This window comes from Epinephelus lanceolatus, chromosome 18 (genome assembly GCF_041903045.1).
Source record: "Epinephelus lanceolatus isolate andai-2023 chromosome 18, ASM4190304v1, whole genome shotgun sequence".
Lineage (NCBI taxonomy): Eukaryota > Metazoa > Chordata > Actinopteri > Perciformes > Serranidae > Epinephelus > Epinephelus lanceolatus.
Window position 1 is genome coordinate 24,645,431 of NC_135751.1, and position 12,127 is coordinate 24,657,557.

The following is a 12,127-nucleotide window of genomic DNA, read 5'->3' on the forward strand; positions in this document are numbered from 1 at the left end:
GCTGAGTAAACAACCACAAAGATTCCAACACAGCTTTTTGAAAACAAAATTTTACTGCATTTCAAAGTAACAAGATGTCTCAGTTGTGAGGGTAGAAAGATAAGAGGAACCTCAACTTGGAGATATCGTCCTCCACTGTGCAGTCTGTTCCTGACTGAATATTAAGAGATGGATTGTGAGAAGGTAAGAGTTCAAGTGATGTGATTCTCTGTGGTCTGTAAGCGTTCCAGCGCTGTCTGTCCGTTTGAACCACATTTGGTTTTTTAAAACCTGAAACACCTGCCCAGGCCTCCTCTCCTCTGTGACCCATCCTGCTTCAGGTCTGTCCTCCTGACTATCCGTCAAGATCCACAAATCCTAGAAGAGTGTCAGGATAGCTTGTCTATATTGGCCAGGAAACGCTGGGCCCACCATTCATCCAGATCTATGGGCACAAAATCTGAAAAAAAAAAAAAGAAATTAAACAACATGAGATGAGATTCATAGACTTTTGGCTTGTGAGGCTGTGATGATCATTACACTCTAAAACATTCAAATGTGAAAAGAAAACTTTGCTATTCTGTGCTTGCCATGACTGTGGGGACTGGGACTTTTATTACATACTGTGATTCTTTAACAGTAAGATTTTATTTATGTCACACTACAGTGTGACCTTTTATTTGTTGAGAGGACACTACAGATTTTTTTTTTTTTTTAAGACATGATATACTATGATTATTTTCTGATTATTTATTGGCATACCATACTACTTTTTTTTTATAACATTATACTATGACTTGTATTACATCCTATATGACATGATGACTGTATGTCATTACTCCATGACAAACTCTACGATGATTTCTTTACAACATACTATACTATGAAATTTTGAGGTACTATACTATAACTTTCTTTATGACATACTTTACTGTGATTTTTTTCAAAATACTTTACTATGACTTCTTTACAACATACTGTACTAACATTTTTTTCCAACATGCTTTCCTATGAAATTTCAACACAGATGTTTTATTTCAAGATTTTGGACGACATACTATACTATGACTTTTTTCATGATTTTTGGACGACATGCTATACTATGACGCTTTTTCATGATCTTTGGACGACATACTATACTATGACTTTTTTCATGATTATTGGACGACATGCTATACTATGACGTTTTTCATGATTTTTGGACGACATGCTATACTATGACGCTTTTTCATGATCTTTGGACTACATGCTATACTATGACTTTTTTCATGATTTTTGGACGACATACTATACTATGACGGTTTTTCATGATTATGGACGACATACTATACTATGACTTTTTTCATGATTTTTGGACGACATACTATACTATGACGGTTTTTCATGATTATGGACGACATACTATACTATGACTTTTTTCATGATTTTTGGACGACATGCTATATACCATGACATTTTTCATGATGTTTGGACGACATGCTATACTATGACGTTTTTTCATCATTTTTGACGACATACTATACTATGGCTTTTTTCATGATTTTTGGACGACATACTATACTATGGCTTTTTTCATGATTTTTGGATGACATGCTATACTATGACATTTTTCATGATGTTTGGACATACTATACTATGACGTTTTTCATGATGTTTGGACGACATGCTATACTATGACTTTTTTCGTGATTTTTGGACGACATGCTATATACCATGACATTTTTCATGATGTTTGGACGACATGCTATACTATGACTTTTTTCATGATTTTTGGACGACATGCTATATACTATGACGTTTTTCGTGATTTTTGGATGACATACTATACTATGACGTTTTGTCATACTTTTGGACGACATACTATACTATGACTTTTTTCATGATTTTTGGATGACATGCTATACTATGACTTTTTTCATGATTTTTGGACGACATACTATACTATGACGGTTTTTCATGATTATGGATGACATACTATACTATGACGTTTTTTCATGATTTTTGGACGACATGCTATATACCATGACATTTTTCATGATTTTTGGACGGCATACTATACTATGACGTTTTTTCATCATTTTTGACGACATACTATACTATGATTTTTTTCATGATTTTGGACGACATGTTATACTATGACTTTTTTCATAATGTTTGGACATACTATACTATGACGTTTTTCATGATGTTTGGACAACATGCTATACTATGACGTTTATCATGATTTTTGGATGACATACTATACTATGACGTTTTGTCATACTTTTGGACGACATACTATACTATGACTTTTTTCATGATTTTTGGACTACATGCTATACTATGACTTTTTTCATGATTTTTGGACGACATACTATACTATGACGGTTTTTCATGATTATGGACGACATACTATACTATGACGTTTTTTCATGATTTTTGGACGACATACTATACTATGACGGTTTTTCATGATTATGGACGACATACTATACTATGACTTTTTTCATGATTTTTGGACGACATGCTATATACCATGACATTTTTCATGATGTTTGGACGACATGCTATACTATGACTTTTTTCATGATTTTTGACGACATGCTATACTATGACGTTTTTTCATCATTTTTGACGACATACTATACTATGGCTTTTTTCATGATTTTTGGACGACATGCTATACTATGACTTTTTTCATGATTTTTGGACGACATACTATACTATGGCTTTTTTCATGATTTTTGGATGACATGCTATACTATGACATTTTTCATGATGTTTGGACGACATGCTATACTATGACTTTTTTCGTGATTTTTGACGACATGCTATACTATGACGTTTTTTCATACTTTTGGACGGCATACTATACTATGATTTTTTTCATGATTTTGGACGACATGCTATACTGTGACTTTTTTCATGATTTTTGGACGACATACTATACTATGACTTTTTTCATTATTTTTGGACGACATGCTATACTATTACATTTTTTCATACTTTTGGACGACATACTATACTATGACTTTTTTCATGATTATTGGACGACATGCTATATACTATGACGTTTTTCGTGATTTTTGGATGACATACTATACTATGACGTTTTGTCATACTTTTGGACGACATACTATACTATGACTTTTTTCATGATTTTTGGATGACATGCTATACTATGACTTTTTTCATGATTTTTGGACGACATACTATACTATGACGGTTTTTCATGATTATGGATGACATACTATACTATGACGTTTTTTCATGATTTTTGGACGACATGCTATATACCATGACATTTTTCATGATTTTTGGACGGCATACTATACTATGACGTTTTTTCATCATTTTTGACGACATACTATACTATGATTTTTTTCATGATTTTGGACGACATGTTATACTATGACTTTTTTCATAATGTTTGGACATACTATACTATGACGTTTTTCATGATGTTTGGACAACATGCTATACTATGACGTTTATCATGATTTTTGGATGACATACTATACTATGACGTTTTGTCATACTTTTGGACGACATACTATACTATGACTTTTTTCATGATTTTTGGACTACATGCTATACTATGACTTTTTTCATGATTTTTGGACGACATACTATACTATGACGGTTTTTCATGATTATGGACGACATACTATACTATGACGTTTTTTCATGATTTTTGGACGACATACTATACTATGACGGTTTTTCATGATTATGGACGACATACTATACTATGACTTTTTTCATGATTTTTGGACGACATGCTATATACCATGACATTTTTCATGATGTTTGGACGACATGCTATACTATGACTTTTTTCATGATTTTTGACGACATGCTATACTATGACGTTTTTTCATCATTTTTGACGACATACTATACTATGGCTTTTTTCATGATTTTTGGACGACATGCTATACTATGACTTTTTTCATGATTTTTGGACGACATACTATACTATGGCTTTTTTCATGATTTTTGGATGACATGCTATACTATGACATTTTTCATGATGTTTGGACGACATGCTATACTATGACTTTTTTCGTGATTTTTGACGACATGCTATACTATGACGTTTTTTCATACTTTTGGACGGCATACTATACTATGATTTTTTTCATGATTTTGGACGACATGCTATACTGTGACTTTTTTCATGATTTTTGGACGACATACTATACTATGACTTTTTTCATTATTTTTGGACGACATGCTATACTATTACATTTTTTCATACTTTTGGACGACATACTATACTATGACTTTTTTCATGATTATTGGACGACATGCTATACTATGACGTTTTTCATGATTTTTGGACGACATGCTATACTATGACGTTTTTCATGATTTTTGGACGACATACTATACTATGACTTTTTTCATGATTATTGGACGACATGCTATACTATGACGTTTTTCATGATTTTTGGACGACATACTATACTATGACTTTTTTCATGATTTTTGGACGACATGCTATATACTATGACGTTTTTCATGATTTTTGGATGACATACTATACTATGACGTTTTGTCATACTTTTGGACGACATACTATACTATGACTTTTTTCATGATTTTTGGATGACATGCTATACTATGACTTTTTTCATGATTTTTGGACGACATACTATACTATGACGGTTTTTCATGATTATGGATGACATACTATACTATGACATTTTTCATGATTTTTGGACGGCATACTATACTATGACGTTTTTTCATCATTTTTGACGACATACTATACTATGATTTTTTTCATGATTTTGGACGACATGTTATACTATGACTTTTTTCATAATGTTTGGACATACTATACTATGACGTTTTTCATGATGTTTGGACGACATGCTATACTATGACGTTTATCATGATTTTTGGATGACATACTATACTATGACGTTTTGTCATACTTTTGGACGACATACTATACTATGACTTTTTTCATGATTTTTGGACTACATGCTATACTATGACTTTTTTCATGATTTTTGGACGACATACTATACTATGACGGTTTTTCATGATTATGGACGACATACTATACTATGACGTTTTTTCATGATTTTTGGACGGCATACTATACTATGACGTTTTTTCATCATTTTTGACGACATACTATACTATGATTTTTTTCATGATTTTGGACGACATGTTATACTATGACTTTTTTCATAATGTTTGGACATACTATACTATGACGTTTTTCATGATGTTTGGACGACATGCTATACTATGACGTTTATCATGATTTTTGGATGACATACTATACTATGACGTTTTGTCATACTTTTGGACGACATACTATACTATGACTTTTTTCATGATTTTTGGACTACATGCTATACTATGACTTTTTTCATGATTTTTGGACGACATACTATACTATGACGGTTTTTCATGATTATGGACGACATACTATACTATGACTTTTTTCATGATTTTTGGACGACATGCTATACTATGACTTTTTTCATGATTTTTGGACGACATACTATACTATGGCTTTTTTCATGATTTTTGGACGACATGCTATACTATGACATTTTTCATGATGTTTGGACATACTATACTATGACGTTTTTCATGATGTTTGGATGACATGCTATACTATGACTTTTTTCATGATTTTTGACGACATGCTATACTATGACGTTTTTTCATACTTTTGGACGGTATACTATACTATGATGTTTTTTCATCATTTTTGACGACATACTATACTATGATTTTTTTTCATGATTTTGGACGACATGCTATACTATGACTTTTTTCGTGATTTTTGGGCGACATGCTATACTATGACGTTTTTTCTCATGATTTTGGAAGACATGCTATACTATGACTTTTTTTTCATAGTTTTGGGCAACTATACTATGACGTTTTTTCATGATTTTGGACGACATACTGTACTATGACTTTTTTCATGATTTTTGGACAACATACTATGCTATGACGTTTTTTCATCATTTTGGACGACATACTGTACTATGACTTTTTTCATGATTTTTGGACAACATACTATGCTATGACGTTTTTTCATCATTTTGGACGACATACTATACTATGACATTTTTTCATGATTTTGGACGACACACTATACTATGACATTTTTTCATGATTTTGGACAACATGCTATACTATGACATTTTTTCATGATTTTAGACGACATACTATACTATGACTTTTTTATGACATACTAAACTATGGCTTGTTTTGGCATGCTACGAGTTTTTGCGACATACTATACCATGACTTTTTTTTCACAACATACTATAGTATGACTTTTTTCAGACATACTATAGTTTTATAGTATATGATAACCATAGTATGGCATGTCATAAAAAAAATCATAATATGGTATGTCATGAAACAATAATAGTATAATATTTAAAAAAAAAAAATCATAGTATAGTATGTAAAAAAGCCATAGTATAGTATGTCAAAAAAATATACATTACGTAAAAAAAGTCATGGTATAGTATGTCATAAAAGAATCATAGTATAGTATGTAAAAAGTCATAATATGATATCAAAAAAAAAATCATGGTACCGTATGGCACAAAAAATTTATAGCAAAGTATGTCACAAAATAATAATAATAATAATATAGTATGTCATAAAAAATCGAAGTGTAGTATGTCATAAAGTAATCATAGTATAAAAGTATGTCATAAAAAATCATAGGAGAGTATTTTTAAAAAAAATCATAGTATAGTATGTAAAAAAGTCATAGTATAGCATGTCATAAAAATGTCACAGTATAGTATGTCAAAAAATATATTTTACGTAAAAAAAAGTCATGGTATAGTATGTCACAAAAGAATCATAATATAGTATGTCAAAAAATAGTATAGAATGTAAAAAGTCATAGTATCGTATGTTATAAAGTTCATATTATAGCATTTCAAAAAAATTATAGTATAGTGTGTCAAAAGATCATAATATGATATGTCATGAAACAATAACAGTATAGTATTTAAAAAAAAAATCATAGTATAGTATGTAATAAAGCCATAGTATAGCATGTCATAAAAATGTCATAGTATAGTATGTCAAAAAAAAAAAATTACATAAAAAAAAGTCATGGTATAGTATGTCATAAAAGAATCATAGTATAGTATGTAAAAAAGTCATAGTATGATGTCAAATTATAATATTATAGTATGGAAACACGTCACAGTATAGAATGCAAAAAAAATCATAGTAAAGTATGTTATAAAAAAATCATAGTAAAGTATGTCAAAAGCCACAGTATAGTATGTCTTTAAAACATATCAGAGTATGTCATAAAAAATTCATAGTATAGTATGTAAAAAAGTAAGTGTAGTATGTCATAAAAAATCGTAGTATTGTATGTCACAAAAATAACATAATAGAGTATGTCATTAAAAAAATCATAGTATAGTATGTCATATTAAAATCATAGTATTGTATGTAATAAAATATTTTTATGACATAAAAAAATACTATGATACTATCCTATTACTTTTTTATGGCATTCTATCCTATGATTGTTTTGTGACATACTGTGACTCCTTATGTTTATTTTATAGCATATTTTATACTATGGTCTTTTTATGGTGCACTATACTGTGATTTTTTAATGACATTTCAAAAGACATACTATATTTAATGATTTTTTCAAATGGCATACTATTCTATTAGATTTTTTTTTACAGCACACTATAGTCATGGCATACTATGAGTTTTTAATTAATTTCTTTATGACACATTTTTATGACATTTTGATTGTGTACTATATCATCATTTTTGACACGTTTTACATGAAAAAATTATGGCATGCCTTACTATGCCAATTTGCGTCACTATTTATTACATACTATACTATGACTTTATGTATGGTAATATACTTTATCTTTTTATGACTTTTTATACTACACTACATAGGCTACTACAGACCATAGACAATGACACTCCTGTACATAACTTACTATAAAGAAATACATAAATGAATGAATACTTATAACCAAACATTTTTAAATGTGTCAACAGAGTTGGTGCATGTCATTCGGACTATGCCTGTGACCTGTGCTGGCTTCCCTCCAGCTGAAAGGATCAAAAGCATGTGCACTAATCCTTGGTTGGCTGGCTGTCATGAGCCAATACAACCTGCCCATGTCACAGTAGTGCAGTAGGCCTGTGGGCCTTTTTTCACAAGAGACTAAACAACAACAATATTAAGACGCCCTCAAACAAAACGTGCCAAAGCACATACGCTATAAACATAGATGTTTATATATATACACATTGATGTATTTGTATATGACAATATCCCTTAGATCAGCCAGAGAGCTGGTAAAATGCAAATGAATGGCCTGGAGACATGAACATGAGCTGAGGGAGGATGAAGCATTGTAAGGCGCACTCTGAGGAAGAGGAGAAGCTGTACTTACTGTCCATGTGTGGGCTGGGAGTGGTTTCTTTATAGTGGACTGCTCCCTGGTCCTCCGCTGGCCCCTGCTCCTGCTGCACCACCTCCTGCCAGGCTGAATCACAACAGCTCAGTCAGTACATCTATTACTGATACTTATAAGCTCTGATACAGTATGTAGAGGTGATTAAGTTGACATTTGAAGACATCTCCTTGGGTTCTCAGTTTTTTTATGTTCTATGGAATCAGAAGAAGCAGATTCATAGAGTATGCAATGATAATTACAGATAGAATAAGCTGCAGCCTTCACTGTATGTCCACAATTTGTTTGATTACACCTCTGATCAACAAGAGACAGCACACACAAGCAAGTATTTAACACAGTTAAATCAAAATTATGTCAAATAACAGTCATCTGAACCCATGGATACAGTACAGAGAATGTAATTAGTGGGTAAAAGCCAAAGTTCTTATCTCTTTGGTTAAAATCTTCTGCACCCCAGTGTCACACCCGCAGAGTCAAACAAGTAAAGTCCACAAGGGCAACTGCCTCAAAGGCCTGCCACTCCTGGCAAACGTTTGTGTTTCAAATAACGCAGCATGTGGACTGGTCACATGTAGCGTGTGTGTGTGCTTGATTTTATCTCTGGTAGTTGCCTTCAGGTCATGACTTTCAGAGAGCTGAAATGGTTACGCTTGTTAATGGCGTGTATTGAAGGTATTCAGAGGGTAAAAGTGAATGAATCCACCCTGAACAGCTCTCCCACTCTCTCAACAGGGGGGGTCGGGCCTTCTTTGTGTCCTTGTCCACTCAAACACAAGGTTACTGATGTTGTTTATGAGCTGCTGCGGCTGAGCTTCAACGCCAGCGACTCACAGGACACAGAGAGCAAGAACAGCCGAGCCAAATTGAGTCTGAATGAGCCTGTGAATGTTCAAACTTCAAAAGTGGGTCACTGCGCGGAGTTTCAACCAAACCTAGACAACAAGATTCTTTGGACTGAGAGGCTGGTGGGCGCTAGTTGAAGCCAAAAACCCTGTTACCTTCAGTGCATGTGCCAGCGTGGGACATGTGCAGCATATGTGGGAATGAGAGCATTTTTCTGTTAGGTGCCTATCATGGCTATCAGTGTCAGAGCAGCTGTGTGGGTGAGGCCTGGGAGGGGGGAGGTTAGTATTTCATTTAAACAACTTGATAGTAAAACAATGTCATTCACAAAACAGTGGACAGGGGACGGGTGTCTGGATACAGTGAGACAATACAAAGTGTTGTCTTGGCTTCTTGTACTTCCAGTTAGACCGTTCATTCGTTTCCTCACCATCGTAGACAAATTTGACGTTTTCCTCGTGCGCCACTGAGAAGCTCTCTTCCTGCTGGTTGTCTGCGGGCAAAGCCGGAGCAGAGTGATGGTACTTCTTACCGTTCGGGCGGCTGAAAACTATCTTGGGTGCAGGAAGGCTGAAGAAGAAGAAGAAGAAGAAGAAGAAGAAGACAAACATGTAACAACGTTCTTTTTCTGCAAGTGCAACTTCACTTCAAGCATGGTTGGCTCTTTGTGTGGGAGTCAGAGATTGCAACAGCTGAATGAAGGACCATGTGCCACCTTGACTGCCCCACAAGGTCACACACACACACACACACACACACACACACACACAGAGGGTGGTTTAAAGGCATGAAAACAGCCCAGCAGGCACAATGAGCCTTGGGGGAAGCCACAGTGCGAAGGTGTGTTATAAATCATTCAGGCTGCCTGTCTCAAAATGATGACGTCCACTGCTGCCAGCACACTGTCACTCACTAACACACACTTTAACCACCACAATTATTGTGCCAAATTAGCCAGACTTTTGAGACTTAAAAGGACACACATGAAAAAGCACCACAGGAAAAAAAATATTGAGAATTGCACACTTACTCAGGGATACTCCAGGATGTTTGTTTGTGCTTGAAGTCGTTTATTTTGTTGTCAAGCTGCTGCGTGGGCCCTAAAATGTTACAGAAAGACCACATTTCACATAAAAGAAACACTTGAAAACAAGATGAATGCTGGATCTCTGAGTGTGTAACATGGTTGAACAGTTAAAAGTCTCACCTGTCCGTCGCTGGGTGACAAGTTTGCTGGGGCCTCTTGTGATTGTGTACATCATGCGCAGGAAAAGTCACCTGTAAACTTTGGCACTCTGAAGTAAGAAGAAAGAGTCCAGATGGAGCAGATACAGGTGGAGCAGTGCTGCGTTAAAAGCACTAAAAAGTTAAATACATTCCTGATGTGGAAAGCGTCAGTCTTCTGAGTTTCACCCACAGCGGACACAGTTTAAATCCAAAGCAAATCCACGGAGCTCACCACGAGACTTCACACACTGACTGCGCAGAAAACACAACCGTGCGCCGCGCTCCTCTCCGCGTAAAACCAACAGCCGGGGCGTATGTCATCCAGCGACCCTCCCCCTCTCACCTGCCTCCCCCTCAAGTCCAGACACTTAACTCACTTTGGTGCTGAAGTGTCCTGAACTGCCACAATGTCACATAACCTGAACCAGCGGCGGTCATTCATAAGACACTGGGCGCACACCACTCCTCGACGTCCGTACACGCCTCCCCCGGCGCTTTAAAGAGACAGTGTCCCCGGTCTGTGGGACATCTGTAACACCCACTACAGACTGGGGTCCATAATTTTCTTCCCTCATTCCCTAAATCGAGGTAAATTAAAATTGTGCCTTGTTCAATAATAAGTATGACCAAGGGCGTAACTTTGGTTTGAGAAATGTGGGGGGCCAAAATAGAACAGAGCGTCTGGGGTCGCCCCCCACAAAAATTAAATTAAATTAAATTAAATTAAATTCAGTTAAATTAAAATAAATTAAGTGAATTTTTATGAATTTTTTTAAGACACATTGTTTATGACATTTTTCAAATTAAAAAAAAATCGTATACTGTACTATACCATTTTTTTTATCAGTTTTATTACATACTATACTATGATTTTTATGACTTATTTTTATATCATAATATACTTCATAATTGTATCATAATATACTTTAACTTTTTAGGACTTTGTATACTATACTACACATAAATGAATAAATGAATATTTATATCTGTATTTCAAAATGTGTCAGCAGAGTTGGTGCATCTCATCTGGACCATGAGAACAGAAGAGAAAATAACAATAGCTGTTTGAATCTAATTTCCTGTATTTCTACATACATTTAGGGACTATGGTAACCCAAACAAACTCTGGGAAATAATTACATTGGTCATCATGCTAAATTCTGCCAGTATAGTCCTAAATATTTAAAAATATTATCATTATTTATTTATTAATTTATTGTTGTTGTTGTAAGAGCAAACTCAGCAGCTCAACTGACATTCCCATCCAGAATCTAATGGCTGGCCAAACAGTAGCGTAATGTTCCAAACACACACAAAAACATTAAATATATATAACAATGGATTTCTACCCTAAATGCACTCATAAATCATTTAAAAAAATTAAAGGATACACAACTATCTGTTATTTATTTCATTCCATTCATGCGGATGGAGAATCTGAATGTGAGAAACTGTGTAAACCTTAACAGACCTTTCAAAAGGCACAAAACATGAGTTAATGTATTTTTATGAATAGGTGACTCATATCAATCAATAAACGGATGCTTAAAAATGAATTGCATTTATATTTTATATTCGATTTCTGAAGCTTCTCCAGAGTTTGTTCAAAACCTCCAGAAATATTCTGT

General features: G+C 34.1%; 1 protein-coding gene across 1 annotated transcript; it reads right to left on the reverse strand.

The window, feature by feature from the left end:
* Positions 1–34: 34 nt before the first annotated feature.
* Positions 35–11,163, reverse strand: LOC117268753 (MAPK regulated corepressor interacting protein 2-like). The gene is made up of 5 exons (XM_033645412.2): positions 10,480–11,163; positions 10,303–10,372; positions 9,703–9,842; positions 8,406–8,498; positions 35–439 (listed from the first exon to the last, which is right to left on the reverse strand). The coding sequence occupies exons 1-5, from the start codon at positions 10,532–10,534 to the stop codon at positions 369–371; spliced, it is 429 nt and encodes a 142-aa protein (XP_033501303.1). The 5' UTR covers positions 10,535–11,163; the 3' UTR covers positions 35–368.
* Positions 11,164–12,127: the final 964 nt, after the last annotated feature.

Excerpts from the sequence above, each read along its gene's own strand:
- LOC117268753 (XM_033645412.2), bottom strand. The coding sequence starts at position 10,534 with ATGATGTACACAATCACAAGAGGCCCCAGCAAACTTGTCACCCAGCGA. Across the intron at positions 8,499-9,702 it reads CGTCAAATTTGTCTACGATG|CCTGGCAGGAGGTGGTGCAG; the intron begins GTGAGGAAACGA and ends GTTGTGATTCAG. Across the intron at positions 440-8,405 it reads TCCCAGCCCACACATGGACA|ATTTTGTGCCCATAGATCTG; the intron begins GTAAGTACAGCT and ends TTTTTTTTTCAG.